Source organism: Nycticebus coucang, chromosome 18, assembly GCF_027406575.1.
Source record: "Nycticebus coucang isolate mNycCou1 chromosome 18, mNycCou1.pri, whole genome shotgun sequence".
Classification (NCBI taxonomy): Eukaryota; Metazoa; Chordata; class Mammalia; order Primates; family Lorisidae; genus Nycticebus; species Nycticebus coucang.
The window spans coordinates 73,693,342-73,710,242 of NC_069797.1; the positions used below are offsets into that span (position 1 = coordinate 73,693,342).

Genomic DNA, 16,901 nt, shown 5'->3' on the forward strand with positions numbered 1-16,901 from the left:
CAGCCAAATATTGAGCTACAGGTGCCTAGCCCAGGCTAATTTTTTTTTTTCTTTTTCTTTTTGTACTGTCAGAGAGTCTTACTATGTTGCCCAAGCTGGTCTTTAACTCCTGGTCTCAAGCAATCTTTCTACCTTGACCTCCCAAAGTGCTGGGATTACAGGCCTGAGACATCCCACTGACCACACATGTCTTGATTATTGTAACTTTGTAGTAATTTAATAAAATTTAAATGACTCACATCAAGAGTTGTCCTGGTAGGGGAGAAGCTTGAAAAAGGCCTATAGTTCTGCGGGCCACGTGTGGAAGCGGGGGTGTCCTCGGACGTGTTTTCAGGGCCTGAAAGGTCTGCCTGGGCCCTCGCTTGCAGCCCCCAAAGCTCTAAGCATACACTGGAAGGATCCCTAGACAGCAAAACCCCACGAAGTAGGGGTCTTCACCCACCCTGTTTCTGCCGGCAGGTAGTGCCTTACACCACACTTTCTTCCTCCCGCGCCTGGGCACGCCCCCAGGCCACACCTGCTTCCTTAACAGTCCCTCACACCAGCCCCCCACACCCCACACCCGAGGAGCTAGGAGGTGGGTCCCCGCCTCTGCCCGGCAGCGGCTGCCGCCCAGTCCCCGCCCACCCTCCCCTGGACTGGTTGTCCCGGCGGTCCCCGCTGCGGGCAGGGCGGGTCTCCGGACGCCACACTGGGAGGGAGTGGAGCGGCCTCTCCGCCCGGCACAGCGGGCTTTCCGGGCCCCCGCTCGCCTCCAAGGTGTCCCTCCCGCCTGAGTTCCCGCTGGCGCCGTAGAAGACCCCCTGGGCCTCGGGGTCCCTTCTCGCCTGTGGCGGGCTCAGTGGGGGGGTAAGGATCTGGGAAAGTCTTCCTGTCCCAGCCCTGGGTTGCCCTGGCCTCCAGGCTGGCTTTCAGAACCTGGGGTGTCAGAGCTCTGAGAGGGGCTCTCCAGAGGGGCTTCTTGCCCTCTAAAGCCTGGGAGTAGGTGGTCAGGCACTGCCTGGACGTCCCAGAAGCCCCACCCAGAAGAGATGGGTCCTTGGAAGGGTGGGAAACCGGCGAGGAGGGGCCGGGGTGAGAGGAGGTCCTGAGGTCCGGCCTCTGCCAGGCTGTGGTCTCCTGACCCCTGCTAAGAAAGTGAGAGAGGCACTTCTCCCCTCCTGACCCTGGCCAAGCACAGGGGTTTGAGGGATTTGGGGCCCCAACCTCAGGCTAGGTCCTCTCTTGCTCTTCTGGCCAGGAGCCCTTCTGCTGCACCTCTGTGTCATGCGCTCCAGGCTGGGGCGCCTCCTTGATATGGGATCTGGGGAGGGAGGGGTCCCCGAGGCCTGCCTAGGGCTGCCCATCTGTACACAGCTTCCAGGGCTGGTGGTTGGTTCTGGTTGTCAGCCTGGGCCTCTCCTACGTGGTAGAAGACCAGGGAAGGAGAGGAGGCCAGCCCTCCACTGTGTATGTCAGCCACCTATCTCCAAACTCCCACATGAGAGCATCAGTTCACCCCTGGGACCATGCCCACAAGTTCCAAGGGCCTATCAAGGTCCCTGTATCAGATGAGGAACCCTAAAAACAGAGTGGGGGTGGTGTGAGATGGGAGAAGGACCAGAACCATCAGCCTTACTCACAAACCCGGCTTCGTGCCACCTGGCCATGAAGTTGGTCTTGCCGGGTCTGGGGGTCTCTGAGACCTGAGACTGGCAGCTCCCATGACCTAGCCTCACCCCTAGTTCCAGGAAGTGAGAGCAAGGTGTCTTTCTTGTTCCTATCTTTCTCCTTGGTCCCCACTCATACCAGGCAGCGACTCATGGTTCCCAGTGCAAAGAAAAGACCACTTCCCCACCGGGGCAGAGGTGAAGCCAGAGCCCCAGCTCCATCTCTTCTCTGCCCTGCTGAGTCTTCTGGAATGGACCCGCCTGCCAGGAAGCCAGATCACTGTTGCTCTTGGGCTTACCTGCCCCCTGAGGAACACAGGTGAGTCCAACTAATATTCTTTATGCTTGGCCAGAAGCTAGGTGAGGGTGCGTGGAGGAGGGTGGGAGGGGTGCGGGTGACAGGAAACAAGAGAATGTTCACTTCAGTGTCATGTGGAGCACCATTAAGGAGGGAAAGCAGGAAGCAGGGCCTAGCACAGCCTGGAGTGTGGGTGAGGGCAGCTTCCTAGGGATACTGCAAGGACTGAATCTTAAAAGATCAGCTGGATTTCTCCCCAGCTAAGAATTTTGGAACACAGCGGTTAAAGTTGTGAGGAAGGGCCAGCTTAATGGAAGAGGGATTGGGGGATCAAGTGGACATGATACTATGTGACCTGACCTGGGAGTAGCTGGAAGTGAGAGAGGGGACAGCCCCTCATGGACAACTGCACGTGGGTGGCTGGTAGGGGGAGGCTCCCAGAGGAAGGCCAGCGTCCTGAGACCTTGGAGCCAGGGCTCTCAGTGTGCAGAGAAAGAGCAAAAGTACATAGGGCTTCCTGGGCTCTGATTGTCCTGTAGCCCAGGACCGGGAGAGACCTGGAGAAAGGACATGCTCGGAAGTGCCAGCCCCACTGAAAAGTTCCAAAGGGAAGACGGGTACTGAAGTGAAGGTCACAGGAGCCTGGGAAAAAGTCACCAAAATGACTGCCTAGAATAGTGGATGCTGAGAAGAGCACTAAGGGAGACTTCACAGAGGGGGGAAGACGAGGAGGAACAAGAAGGGACCAGAGCAGGGATGGGGACAGAGAGTAGGGAGAGCAAAAGGAAGCAGGCAGGCTGGTGGGCCCGTGTGAGGTGGCAGGTGGAAGGCTGAGAGACCAGAGGGGCAGGGAGGAGGGGTGAGCTGTGGAGAAGGTGGTGGAAGCTTGACATTCAGGGCAGCACTGAGAGGATCAAGTGGCACCGTGGCCTTTCCATTTGCTGAGGGAACAAATCCTGGAAGAGGCAAGAGCCAGTTTGCTAGAGAAGCCACATCTGAGGTATTGCCCAGGTCTGAAGATCATGGCTGGGAGGGTCTCTCGTGCCAGGTGTCCCCGGCAGCTCACACACTCCCATTCACACCTGAGGCTATGACAAATGAGACTCTCATCTTGGCTGGGTTCCTGGGGTTCTCAGGGAGGAAGGAGGATTGTAGGCCCTGAAGGAGGCAAGTCAGGGTGGATCCTGCTTGGGTGCTGTCTGAAAACTTCTAGGCCTGGGGGGAAGGGGTGGGGCGCTGGGTTTGGCAGGAAGAGGAGGTTTCGTATTTCTGGGAGTTTCCATAGTTTCCCAGGATCTTCTCAGGACCTGAGGCAAAAGGGAGGGATGCTGTAGGAATAGCGCACTGGGATCAGTTGGCTTAGCTGGAGTGAAGGCCTCTCACTGCCTGCCACAGGAGCAAGGGCGCCTGGAGCTCAAAGTGAAGTTTGGTGAGGGCTTGTAGAGAGACCCGGGAGCAGGAGACAGAAGGGGAGGTTGGAACAGGGGCGTTGAAAAGGGGTTCTGAATTTGGGACTTTGGAGGCCTGGTTACAGCAGCTTCTGAGATGAGGGGCCATGGCCGGGACAGTGGTACTTTTCTGTGCCGGGGGTGTGAAGGAGTGTGTTCATGCATCCATGCGTGGGTGCGCCTCTGTGTGTGCGTATGAGTCTGAGTGCCTCCGCAGTGTGTGACTGAACATATCTCTCTGTGTGCGTTCATGTGAGTGTCTTCATATGAGTAAGTTTGCCGTGTGGATCTGTGTCTCCCCTGTGTGTGTGTATCCGGTGTGCTTGTCTGCCTGCGTGGGTGTGCGCTCCGTGGTGTGTGTCCATGTGTGATTGTGTATGTATGTGTGTCTCTGGTGGAGAAGCCCTTGTGGGTGAAAGAGTATTATTCAGCATGGTTGTGGAACTTGATTCTTGGCCTTGGTTCCTTGTGGTGTGATTTCAAAGGTCCTTCAGGTGAGAACGGTGCCTTCTCCAAAGTCTCTGATTGGGCGCTTGGGAAGCTGTTGTGTATATGCTCCTGAGAGGTGGCCAGCCCTGGCTCACTCTCCCCGGCCTTCACTGACAGTGAACTTTGCTATTTAGGAGGCATTGCAAAAGTCCATGTTTGTGTGCAGAAAGCCTGGTCATGAGTGTTTGAAAAGTTACTTGCGTAGGGCTTTGGGGGTGTTGGGACCACACTGGCCCCAAGTCAGCTCTGTTCTACAAGCAGTTATTGAGTGGGTGAGGAGGACCCACCTGCTGACAGCCGAGTGATGTAACAACTGGAAAGAATTCTACTCCCTTACCTTGTGGCACCAACTGCCACCTGTCCTGCCCTGTGCCTCTGTCCTTCCTACCACCTCCTGCCAGGCTGCCTCTAGGAAGTGGGTGAAAGATGTCAAAACCAATGTGTGGCCTCTGGCCACCTCCCAGGGGTGGTGTTCCTCTGTGACACCTGGTGCTGAGGCATGAGGAAGAGACGATCTCAGCCACCCAGGGAAGGTGGCAGGTGGGCAGGGAAGACTGGCCCGGCAGCCTCCCAACCACTGGATTCCGTTCTGTACCCTCCCCAGGCAGCGGTCACAGTGGCGGTGAGGCTGTGGTTGGTTGCCAGCACAGGATGCCCCAGGCCCTGGAGCAGGCAGATGGCAGGTGGGCCTGGGTGGTACTGCTGGCCTCGCTGGTGTCCCAGGGCCTCACCCTGGGCTTCCCCACATGCATTGGCGTCTTCTTCACGGAACTGAAGCGTGACTTCCAGGCAAGCAACAGCGAGACCTCCTGGGTCCCCTCCATCATGATAGCTGTAATCCACGTTGGCGGTGAGCAGCTGGGGACAGGGCCGAGGGAGGTATGAAAGAGGGCCTGGGGTGGAGGAGAAAGGCCCAACCTCCCTGGCCTCCTGAATCTCTCTTTCTCTGAGACCATAGTCTTTGCCTCCTGGGTGAATTCCTGATATAACTTGATTTCATTCAGGAGGGCCCCCTGGCTGGAATCCAGCTGGGCCCGGTTGTATCCCCAGGAGGCAGGGTTGGCCAGGGGGAGAGAATGGGAAGGTGAGATACAAAGCCACAGACGACACAGGTATAGGTGTGTGGGGCAGGTAGGTGTAGGTGTGTGGGGATGCACAGTGCTGGACTGGGAGGAGCTGGCCTTGGGGCCAGCACACTGAGACTCTACTGTTTTCTAGCTGGGTGATCTCTCTGAACTTCAGTTTCTTCCTCCAGCATCCTGCCCGTCTCCCACGTGCGGAAGGTGGGCCCTGGAAGATACTGGGAGCCAGGATATACATGCAGCTACGAATCCTTAGTATTTTGGAGCCCCTCACTAGGGGCTTCAGGATGGGAGAGGGGATATAAGCAAGATACCAGGAATGAGAAGGAGGCAAGGCAAGAGTCCCCTCACTGCCTGGAGCTCCCTGTAGGGGAGGTTGCCAAGGCTGGGGTTATGAGGGAGGGTCTCACCACACACCTCTGAGGCCCATTTCCTAGCTGTCTTCTGTAGGAATGGAACCTGCAGAAGGTGTGTAGGGCACACAGTAGCCCTCAACACAGGGACCTGCCCTCAGCTCCTGGGAGCTCTCCTGGGAGACAACACACAGCAACCTCAGGGGGTCCGGGCAACTGGAGCCTGACCCAAGGCCACAGGGCTCTCCCCATCCCTGTGTTTGCTGGCCTCGGCTGACCCCATCTCGCTGGTGATCTCCTTGCCACTCCCTCCACCTGCCACCAGCAGCCTGCTTGTTATTCCAGGTCCTTTCCTCAAATTGGGAGGGAGGTCAGACCGGGGAAGATTGCCACTACCCAGGACAAAGCCTGAATTAGCCTCCTGGGGCTTGGGCTCACAGCAAGGAGAAATACCTGGCCTTGGCCCAGATTGCATGGTCTTCTGGCCTGCAAGGCTGTGGCAGGGAGCAGGAGCCTCAGAGTGTTCCTTCTCCCACAGGCAGAGGGGCCTAGACCAGGGCTAAGAATTAGGCATCTGGGAGGACCCTCTCCCCAGCCAGCTTTGGGCTCAGTACCTGGCAGGCATTCCAACATCTAAGTCAGCATCATCTCTCTCAAACACATACAAAATCTTTGGCCCATATTCACTCAGAGTAGTGTAGGGTTTTTTGTTTTTTGTTTTTGGGGGGGTTTCGGAAACAGAGTCTTGCTCTATTGTCCCAGTTGGAATGCAGTGGTGTCATCATAGCTCACTGCAACTTCAAACTCCTGGGCTCAAGCAATCCTCCCTCAGCCTCCCAAGGACTACAGGTGCACCCCTGTGCCTGGCTAATTTTTCTTCTTCCTTTTTTTTTTAGAGACAGAGTCTCACTTTGTCGCCCTCGGTAGAGTGCTGTGGCGTCACAGCTCAGAGCAACCTCCAGCTCTTGGGCTTAGGCAATTCTCCTGCCTCAGCCTTTCGAGTAGCTGGGACCATAGGCCTGACTATTTTTTTTTTTTTTATTGCAGTTTGGCCGGAGCTGGGTTTGAACCTACCACCCTTGGTATATGGGACCGGCGCCCTACTCACTGAGCCACAGGTGCCGCCCGCACCTGGCTAATTTTTCTATTTTTAGTAGAGATGAGGACTTAGGCTTATCTCCCTAACCCTAAGCCTAACTCCTGAGCTCAAGGTATTCTCTTGCCTTGGCCTCCCAGAATGCTAGGGTTATAGACGTGAACCACTATGCTTGGCCTATTGGAGAAGTTTTAAACTTGAATGAATCACTGATCCTTTCCAGCTCCCCTGCCCCCCACAGGTGAGGAGAGAAAGCAAGCACAAAGTCCAAGGTTGCAGAGCGAGTTCTCAGCAGAAGCAACACCCCTGCAGAGTAAACCTGACTTCTTGGGTGCCCACTGTCCTTACCATGTCCCAGCCCTTACCCCCAACTCCATGACTCAGGGTTTTCCCCAATGTCACCTTCCTAATTTAGGCCAAAGATTCAGGAATGGGGAAGCTGTGTGAGTCAAAGCCTCGCCTCTCCAATGGCAGAGATAACTGGCCACCAGCCTCTTGCTTATCTCTGATATCAGTCTCTCCGTGATTCATGCTGACACTGGCTCACACTACACATGTCCTCTCCACCTCAAGCGTACATGTGCACCATGTCCACACACACGTTCCCTGTGCTTTGGCTATACTCTGGGGAGTAACTTGGAGGAGCCCCGTTATGTGGTATTCTTGGGGCAGAGCATTCAGTGAAGGAGGCCCCTGCCAGGTGTCTGGGTGCAGCCACAGCTCTTTTCTGCTCACTAGGGTGTAGGCTGGTAAGAAAGCAGCTAGGGGTGGCAGGGAACAGGCCCCCTTCACATGGAGCCAAACCTCTAGGCACAGGCATTGGTGGTAGCTGAGCTGAAGGTGATGGAGAGGGGAGAATGTACCTGGCCTGATGTTCTCCAGAACACTCTAGAGGCCAGGGCAAGGAGATGCAGAGTGGCCCAGGGCCTCACCCAACTGTACGGGTTGGAAGGTGGTGCAAGGGCTCCAGCCATCTTCCTGAGGATAGGGGGCAGGTAGAACAGGAGCTAGAGGTGTGCACCAGAATTTAGAAACCCTGGGACACTCAAGTTGTGAACCAATCCTGTTTCACCTGCATGGAATTGGCCTCAGGTGGGTGCAGCGCATGGCCTTGGTCTGCCCCTCCTTGTTAGGGTCAGACATCACCCATCTGTCCCCTCACTCTGTAAGGGAAGAAACTGAGGCACAGAGAAGCATCAATCAGGCCTCTCCTGGGCCACACAGCTGTTCCTAGCAGGGTAGGGATCAGAACCCAGGTCCACAGATTCCAGGGCTCCTGCCCTTGAAGCCACCTGGCTAGTTCCTACCTGCCAGGACTGTCCTCGCCCAGTCCTACCTCTCCTGACCTGCTCACTCAGCTGCCACCTGCTGGCTTTCTCCTCCCCACAGGACCCCTGTGCAGCATCCTGGTGGAACGCTTTGGCTACCGAGTGACTGCGATGCTGGGGGGCGTGCTGGCCAGCCTGGGCATGGTGGCCAGCTCCTTCTCCTATACCCTTATCCAGCTCTACCTCACGGCAGGATTCATCACAGGTGACTGTCATTCCTTCTCTAGAATTACTGGGTTGATCATCTATTAAAACGTGCCAGGCATGAGTGGGCAGGGCCGGCAAGCCTCTTCATCTTCTGGGACTGCTCACAGGCTATTGAGGGAGATGACACCAAACAGACACATAGGAATGTTTAAACACTTCTGCTCACTACTACATGGAAAGACAGGACAGGTAAGAGCAGTGTGGTCAGAGGGGACGGGGAACGTCTGCAGGGAACAGGAAAGGGAATTGGAGGAGGAGATGGCAGAGGCAGACAATAGTGCCACAGTGTTTTGATGGAAAGGGATCAGAGAAATGGGCCAGAACCCACAAGGCACTGTGGGGTTAGGAGAGGTTTTGGGTGTTCTTTTTTTTTTTTTTGAGACAGAGTCTCACTTTGTCACCCTCGGTAGAGTGCCATGGTGTCACACAGCTCACAGCAACCTCCAGCTCCTAGACTTAGGGCGATTCTCTTGCCTCAGCCTCCCAAGTAGCTGGGACTACAGTCGCCCGCCACAACGCCTGGCTATTTTTTTTGTTGCAGTTTGGCTGGGGCTGGGTTTGAACCCGCCACCCTCGGTATATGGGGCTGGTGCCCTACCCACTGAGCCAGAGGCGCCACCGGTTTTGAGTTTTTTTTATTTTTTTATTTTTTGTGGTTTTTGGCCAAGGCTGGTTTTGAACCCTCCACCTCTAGCATATGGGACTGGCGCCCTACCCACTGAGCCAGAGGCACCAGTGGTTTTGAGTTTTTTTTATTTTTTTATTTTTTGTGGTTTTTGGCCGAGGCTGGGTTTGAACCCACCACCTCTAGCATATGGGACTGGCGCCCTACCCACTGAGCCAGAGGCACCAGTGGTTTTGAGTTTTATTTATTTTTTTATTTTTTGTGGTTTTTGGCCGAGGCTGGGTTTGAACCCACCACCTCTAGCATATGGGAACGGCGCCCTACCCACTGAGCCAGAGGCACCAGTGGTTTTTTTTTTTTTTTTTGTAGAGACAGAGTCTCACTTTATGGCCCTCGGTAGAGTGCCGTGGCCTCACACAGCTCACAGCAACCTCCAACTCCTGGACTTAAGCAATTCTCTTGCCTCAGCCTCCCGAGTAGCTGGGACTACAGGCGCCCGCCACAACGCCCGGCTATTTTTTGGTTGCAGTTTGGCCGGGGCCGGGTTTGAACCCACCACCCTCGGTATATGGGGCCGGCGCCTTACCGACTGAGCCACAGGCGCCGCCCGCACCAGTGGTTTTGAGTTTTTTTTTATTTTTTTATTTTTTGTGGTTTTTGGCTGAGGCTGGGTTTGAACCCACCACCTCTAGCATATGGGACTGGCGCCCTATCCCTTTGAGCCACAGGCGCCACCCCTTTGAGGTTTTTTTAATGGGAAAAGTAGCAGTGAAGGAGAATGATCTAGTAAAGAGGAGAAGAACAACATAGAAGAGAGGGGTGTTGCTGGAGTATGTCTCTGAGTACATAGGACACAGGGCAGTAGAGGGACAGTCACTGGGGACGTAGGCAGGCCACTGAGCATGAGCATGGTGCTGGCATGCACAAAGGAAGAAGACTCCCGCGTAGTCTTGGGCAGGGGGAGCAGGCAAGGGGATGGCTGAGGGAGCCATAGTGACATCACAGGCAGCTCGAGCCCCAAGGTCAGTGATCAGTATGGGATCTCCAGCTTGCTGTGCAAGTGGAGGTGGAGTGGGCGGGGTGTTGAGAAGGCCCTTCTGGACAAGGGGCATCTGAGCTGAGATGAGAGAGAAGCCAGGAGGAAACATCCAGAGGGGGAGAAAGAAGCTTGATCACAGTGAGTGATAGGGAATGGCCTGAGATGACTTATCACAGGTGGGCAGGAGCCAAGTGGCACAGAGCCTTCCAGAGCATAGTAGATGCTATGCTCTGCAAGTATGATGGGAAGTTTTCAAAGATGTTAAGCAGGGAGAGACGAAATTCAGTTTAGGTTTTTTTTTTTTTTTTTTTGGAGATAGAGCCTCAAGCTGTCACCCTGGGTAGAGTGCCGTAGCATCACAGCTCGCAGCAACCTCCAACTCCTGGGCTCAAGCGATTCTATTGCCTCCACCTCCCAAGTAGCTGGGACTACAGGCGCCCGTCACAACTCCCGGCTATTTTTTGGTTGCAGCCATCATTGCTCTTTGGCGGGCCCGGGCTGGATTCAAAACCACCAGTTCAGGTGTATGTGGCTGGCGCCTTAGCCGCTTGAGCCACAGGCACCAAGCCTTCAGTTTAGATTTGTAAAAGATAACTCTAGGCCAGGCACGGTGGCTCAGCCTGTAATCCCAGCACTCTAGGAGGCCAAGGTGGGTGGATTGCCTGAGCTCAGGAGTTTGAGACCAGCCTGAGCAACAACGAGACCTAGTCTCTAAAAATAGCTGGGCATCGGGGTGGGCATCTGTAGTCTCAGCTCCTTGGAGGCTGAATCAAGAGGATCATTTGAGCACAAGAGTCTGAGGTTGCTGTGAGCTATGACACCATGGCACTCTACCCAGGATGACAAAGTGAAACTCTGTTTAAAAAAATATATCACCCTTGGCTCGGCACCTGTGGCTCAAGTGGCTAAAGCGCCAGCCACACACACCAGAGCTGGAGGGTTTGAATCCAGCCCAGGCCTGTCAAACGACAATGACAACTACAACCAAAAAATAGCCAGGCATTGTAGTGGGCACCTGTAGTCCCAGCTACTTGGGAGGCTAAGGCAAGAGAATCACTTAAGCCCAGGAATTGGAGGTTGCGTGAGCTGTGATGCCACAGTACTCTATCGAGGGCGATAGCTTGAGGCTGTATCTCAAAAAAAAAGAAAAAAAAATGTATCACTCTAGTGCAAAGGGAGTAGGCAGCCTTGGGAGAGTAGATCTGGGGTTGGACACTTAGAGGGAGCTGGTGAGGCAGGCTGATTTAATCTTCAGTCCCCAAGGGACTTGGAGGTGTGTCTGGGATAGAACAAAAGCAGTGCGGAAGAGTGCAATGACCCTTGCTTCGCCTGTTCTAGGTGCAGGTGAAAGCCCCAAACACCTCCAAGCTGGTTCCTTCTCTCCCCTTGCAGGCCTGGGCATGTGCTTCAGCTTCCAGTCCAGCGTCACAGTGCTGGGCTTCTACTTCATCCGCTGGCGGGTGCTGGCCAACGCACTGGCCTCGATGGGCACCTCCCTGGGCATCACACTCTGGCCGCTGCTCTCCCTCTACCTGCTGGAGGAGCTGGGCTGGAGGGGGACCTTCCTTGTCTTCGCTGGGGTCTTTCTCCACTGCTGCGTGTGTGGGGCCATCTTGAGGCCTGTGGCCACCAACATGGCCCTTGAAACCAAAGAAATTCCCCTTCTACCTCCCAAGACACCTGCCCCAGGCTGTCTGGCAGTTTGTGGCCGGACCATCCAGCGCCACCTGGCCTTCGATATCCTGCGGCACAATGCACGTTACTGTGTGTTCACGCTGGGTGTGATGTGGATGATGCTGGGTTTTCCTCTGCCGCACGTCTTCCTGGTGCCATACGCCGTGAGGCATGGTGTGGACGAGCAGCGGGCGGCCCTCCTCATCTCCATCATCGGCTTTAGCAACATCTTCCTGCGGCCTGTGGCTGGGCTGGTGGCAAGCCGGCCGGCATTTGCCAGTCACCGCAAGTACCTGTTCAGCCTGGCAGTCCTGCTCAATGGGCTCACCAATCTGGTGTGCATGGTATCTGCCGACTTCTCCGTGCTGGTGGGCTACAGCCTGGCGTACAGCGTATCCATGAGCGGCATCGGTGCCCTCATATTCCAGGTCCTCATGGACATTGTTCCCATGCAGCAATTCCCGAGCGCCCTGGGCCTCTTGACCATCCTGGAGGGCATCGCTCTCCTCATCTCCCCACCATTGGCTGGTGAGGCCAGGAGGGGAGCAGTCAGATGTGCACAGGTGTGGCCTGGGTGGGTGGGGGATGGAGCAAAGGGGAGAAGTCTGGAAAGGTTTGGGCCCAGGCCAGCATCTTCAGAAGACTATCCTACAGCCGGTTCCTTAACTGGCAACTGGGGTGCCATGAATGAACAGCAAAAGACATGGGTGTGTCTGCTGGGCCTACCTGACTCCTTTGTCTTCCTTCCTGTGCCTCTGTTTCCCATCAGTAAAGTGAGGTTAGGGGGATCTCACAGGCTTCTTGTGAGGGTCCCAAGTCACACAGCTCAGGGCTTAGTGGAGAGACGTGCTGTGCAGTCAGCACTGTGCCTGTTTTTGCTGTTGTGAACACCCTGTTTCTCCTACTTCCTGCCTGTGGGACCTGGGTGAATCATTTTCCTCCTCAGAGACACAATGTTACCTACAAAATGCAGAACAGAATACCTGCCCTAACCATTTATTCACCTGTGCCAGTTGCTAGGTGCACATGGCTGAATACAAAGGTCCTCACCCTCTGGGAGCTTACCTTCTGCCACAGGTAAACTTGGGAAAGAGACACATTTGTGACCATAGTGGTAAAAGAGACCATCCCTGGCAACATAGTGAGACTCTGACTCTACAAAAAACTTAAAAATTTGCCCGGCATAATGGCAGGTGTAGTCCTAGTTAGTAGAGAGGCTGGGGCAGCAGGGTCACTTGAACCCAGGAGTATGAGGTTGCTGTGAGCTGTGATAATATCACTGCCCTCTAGCCCGGGTGATAGAGTGAGATGGAGATAGAGTGAGACCCTGTTTCAAAAAAAAAAAAAAAGTAGTGGAGACCCATGTGAGAGGCAGCTGAAAGCATGACACCCTAGCACCTGAGGGAAGGTTTGTAAAGCCCTCGGTGCTGGAGCACCCAACAGATAACATGTGCTGGTGGATATTATAGTAAAGCCAGAGGTTGACTCCAGCCCAGTGGGGACTCTTTCTCCAAGTGTGGCATTGGAAGTTCCAGTTTCTAAGGGAGTTCTCCAAGCAAACAAATGAAGGGAGCTATCCAGGAAGAGGTGTGGGTGACTCTGGATCACTGTCCCCAAGGGTAAAGGGATTATGCCCTTACGTTCTTTTTCAGGCAGCTGACCCTTTCTACCCAGGCCAGAGTAGGTTTAGTGTTTCTTCCCGTCTGTTCATTTTACGAATATCTCTCAAGTGCCTACTGGGTGCTAGCCGTGATTCCTAGTATAGGCAGTCCCTGGGTTACAAACAAAATAGGTTCTATAGGTTTATTCTGAAGTTGACTTTGTATGTAACTTGGAACCGATATATTTACCTATTATAATAGCATCCATTCATAACTGTAAGTTTTATGCAAATCAGATGTTTGTAACTCAGGGACTGCCTGTACAACAGAGACAAAAATAAAATCTCTGCTCTCAGGAATCACACGATTGAGTTGGGGGAGGCCTGGTAGCCCTGAGCAGTGGCCTAACCTGCTCTCTGTCCCACAGGGTTGCTCCTGGACACCACCAACAACTTCAGCTACATTTTCTTCATGTCCAGCTTTTTCCTCATCTCGGCTGCCCTCTTCATGGGCGGCAGCTTCTATTCCCTGCAGAAGAAGGAGCAGCATGGTAAGCAGGCTGAGGAGGAAGGAGCCAGAGAGGAGGCTGCCCCAGAGTGGGGTCGGACCTTGGAAGGCAAAGACAGTCCCGAGAAGCGGCTGTGCCCCGAGATCATGTATGTGACCAGCGTCTGAGCCTGCAGGTCTGTGAGTGACCACCATCTCAGCCCAGGAGTGGGACCTCCAGCTGTTTCACCAGGGACTGGGTGAAGGGTGGCTCAGGAAGCCTGAGTCTAAGGCTGTACAGGCTCTACAAGTTGGGACTCAGCTAGGAGCTGGGGCCATGGAGTTGGATCCCCTCCCACCAGCAGAACCCAGGAGCAGGCACCAAGGCACCTGGATTTGTCACACCAGCTCAGTTCAGCTGGCTGCTCACTACTGCTCCTACAGCTCAACAAACTGGACCTTCAAGCCCAGCCTAGATACCTCCAACATCATTTCTCTTTGCCCTTCTCTGGCGTCTAGATGGTTCTGAAGAGCTAGCTCACCTTCCTCCAGGGCCCTTTTGCCCCTGTCTTTCCAAGTGACCCAGCCCTTCCCTTTCAAAGCAGCCAATGATAGTGGTGTGGTTGCCCCATGCAGGTCATGGGGTCTCACACTGACTGTCTTGAGAGGCTGCGGTGGAGGGCCAGGCTAAGGGGTTGGCCTGCATGTAGCACTGGGGCAGATTAAAGGTCAAAGGGAGTGCTCATCCTGGCACCTGCACAGAGAGCAGGAGGGGAGCCTCTGGCTTGGGGCTAGAATTGGTGAAGTCTGAGGGGTCCCCTGCACTCTCACTGGGGCCTGTTCTAAGGACTGCCTTCCTCATCTGCCCCACTCTGTAATCTTGGTGGGGAGTATTAATGCTGAGGTTGCAGGAAGACAGACATTTGAGTGGTGGGGGTGGGGGTGGGGGGAAGGCTGGTTAGGCACTCTGAATTAAGACTCCTGTGAAAAGGAGGCTGCCTTGGGCGGCGCCTGTGGCTCAAAGGAGTAGGGTGCCAGCCCCATATACTAGAGGTGGTGGGTTCAAACCCGGCCCCAGCCAAAAAAAATAAAAATAAAAGGAGGCTGCCTTGGTGACAGAAGCCCTTCTAATCCCCATCCTGTCCTCCTCAGGCCCCTCTTATCCCTGCCATGATAGAGCTGTCACCCCTGGGGTGAGTAAATGGCTGGGCCAGCTGCCAGTCTAGCCTGCTCCCTGCTGGCTTATGTCTGGGACTTGGAGGTCGGAGCTCCCCCCACTAAGGTCAGCACCCAGGGACTAACTTGTCATCAGCCCAGGCCTATCCCAGCAGGGTACTAAAGGAATGGGAAACAGAGTTTGTTTGAATTAAATACAAAAATGTTCCCTGCAGCAGGTCATAAACTCTGTGAACTAATGAAGCTGGAAAACAGACCTAGTGTTCTCCTCCCCTTTCCCTTCTCCCTCTTGGCAGGGGCAGCTCAAGCTCAGGACATTGTTTGTTGATTCAGGCTCAACCAGGCTCCAACAAGAAAACCTTATCAGGAGAATTGATTTTATTTTTGTGAACTGGTGCCAATCTTCCTCCTCCACACTGTCCAGCTGGCATGAATAAGCATCCTTCGGGTTATCCTATGTCCTCCAGAACCCTGCCATGAGTCCCCCCCTTATGGCCAAAGTAGGTACTGCAGAGCTGAAGCCAAGGGCTCTGGGCCAGATTAAAGACCTAAATTCCTGTTTGACTCTGCCACAATTTGCTGTGTGACTTTGGGCAAATTGTTGACCATCTCTGAGCCTTGAAAAAGGAGGATATTAGCCTGGATGAACTAAAGTCTCTACCAATTTGAAAAGTTGACTCTGTGAGTGTTCTGAGACACTCGTGGCCTTCCAGCAGCTCCCTAGCCAGGCTTGGACTTGGCTACCACCTGCAGCTCATGATCTGAAGGAAAAACATTTCACCAGGTCCTATCTGTTTCTCCGTCTCAACTGAGTGGAAAAGAAGAGAGTAGGGGCTGGTAGGTAGGTGCTTCTGTTGCCAGAGTTCATCAAACTGTGATATCTTTTATGTTCCTTAATAGGCCTAATGTTTCTGAAAACACTTAAGAAGAGATCAGGGAACTTTGACCTCATCTGCTCCCTAGGCAAGAATGACAATAATCTCTATGCAGAATTCCTTCAATAAATATTTATTGAGCATCTACTGTGTGTCAGTGACTAGTTGCTACCCTCAGCACAAAAGCAAAGGTTGACAATTCTTTCTCAAGGAAAAGTGGCCTTGAAGCCTTAGCTTAAGAGCAGACACAAGGGAGGACAGAGTGACCCATCTGATTCCAGAACCAACACTGAGCTGATTTCTAAGGAATCCTCTAAAAAGGGCCTGGGACAGTTCCTGGACATAGAGAAGTAGAGCTGACTTCCATCCTATCCACTGAGCACTGAGCAAAGGGGAGCACATCCAGCTCCCCTTTGCTAACACTGTCCAGGGAAAGGCAGAGAAGTCCCCTGGCCACTTTGGGGTGGGATGCACTTCCCACACAGACCCTGGTGAGGGTCCTTGGGCCATCACTCTCCCTGAGAGCAGCCAGAGTTCCCAAGCACCCAGACTAAGATCAAAACTCCTGCCCCAGGCTCGGCGCCTGTGGCTCAAGCGGCTAAGGCGCCAGCCACATACACCTGAGCTGGCAGGTTCGAATCCAGCCCAGACCCGCAAACAACAATGATGGCTGCAACCAAAAAATAGCCGAGCGTTGTGGCGGGCGTCTGTAGTCCCAGCTACTTGGGAAGCAGAGGCAGGAGAATTGCTTGAGCCCAGGAGTTGGGAGGTTGCTGTGAGCTGTGATATGCCATGGCACTCTACCCAGGGCAACAGCTTATGGCTTGAGGTTCTGTCTCAAAAAAAAAAAAAAAAAACTCCTGCTCAGAGGTGTGCACAGGGCAGGGGCTGACCACAGGGACCTGAAACCTCAGATGTGGAGACTGCTTCTAGTAGGGCTGCAGCAGGCTGTAGTGTGGTGGCCACTCTGCCCATATCCAGGCCCAGGGCTGAAGCAGTCCTTGTCCTTGTCAACCTAAATAACAGAGGTTTTCTAAAATAATTGGGAATAGGGCATTGCCACGGGAATACACACGCCACAGTAAACCATGTGCATATTCAGGGAGGTAAAGGAAGACGAAGGTTTTTTTTTTTTTTTTTTTGTAGAGACAGAGTCTTACTTTGTGGCCCTCGTAGAGTGCCGTGGCCTCACGCAGCTCACAGCAACCTCCAACTCCTGGGCTTAAGCGATTCTCTTGCCTCAGCCTCCCAAGTAGCTGGGACTACAGGCGCCCGCCACAACGCCCGGCTATTTTTTGGTTGCAGTTTGGCCGGGGCTGGGTTTGAACCCGCCACCCTCGGTATATGGGGCCGGCGCCCTACCGACTGAGCCACAGGCGCCGCCCCAGGAAGACGAAGGTTTTTAAAGAAAAAATGAGGATTACATAATTGTTTTGAGATAATATCCTTGGCTACAAGGATTAAAAAAAAAGTGA

At 54.1% G+C, this 16,901-nt stretch overlaps 1 protein-coding gene across 7 annotated transcripts; it reads left to right on the forward strand.

The window, feature by feature from the left end:
* The first annotated feature begins 678 nt into the window (after positions 1 to 678).
* SLC16A5 (solute carrier family 16 member 5) lies at positions 679 to 15,572 on the forward strand. 7 transcript variants are annotated; one of them, XM_053570953.1, is made up of 6 exons: positions 679 to 849; positions 1,792 to 1,968; positions 4,489 to 4,734; positions 7,805 to 7,948; positions 11,007 to 11,816; positions 13,317 to 15,572. In XM_053570953.1, the coding sequence occupies exons 3-6, from the start codon at positions 4,536 to 4,538 to the stop codon at positions 13,562 to 13,564; spliced, it is 1,401 nt and encodes a 466-aa protein (XP_053426928.1). In that variant the 5' UTR covers positions 679 to 849; positions 1,792 to 1,968; positions 4,489 to 4,535; the 3' UTR covers positions 13,565 to 15,572. The 7 variants fall into 7 exon arrangements, with proteins under 7 accessions (XP_053426928.1, XP_053426930.1, XP_053426925.1 ...); XM_053570955.1 differs by having other exon boundaries at positions 679 to 847; positions 1,791 to 1,968; positions 11,007 to 11,851; XM_053570950.1 differs by lacking the exons at positions 679 to 849; positions 1,792 to 1,968 and adding an exon at positions 2,062 to 2,564 and having other exon boundaries at positions 11,007 to 11,851.
* Positions 15,573 to 16,901: the final 1,329 nt, after the last annotated feature.

Excerpts from the sequence above, each read along its gene's own strand:
- SLC16A5 (XM_053570955.1), top strand. The coding sequence starts at position 4,536 with ATGCCCCAGGCCCTGGAGCAGGCAGATGGCAGGTGGGCCTGGGTGGTA. Across the intron at positions 4,735-7,804 it reads AGCTGTAATCCACGTTGGCG|GACCCCTGTGCAGCATCCTG; the intron begins GTGAGCAGCTGG and ends TCCTCCCCACAG. Across the intron at positions 11,852-13,316 it reads GAGCAGTCAGATGTGCACAG|GGTTGCTCCTGGACACCACC; the intron begins GTGTGGCCTGGG and ends TCTGTCCCACAG.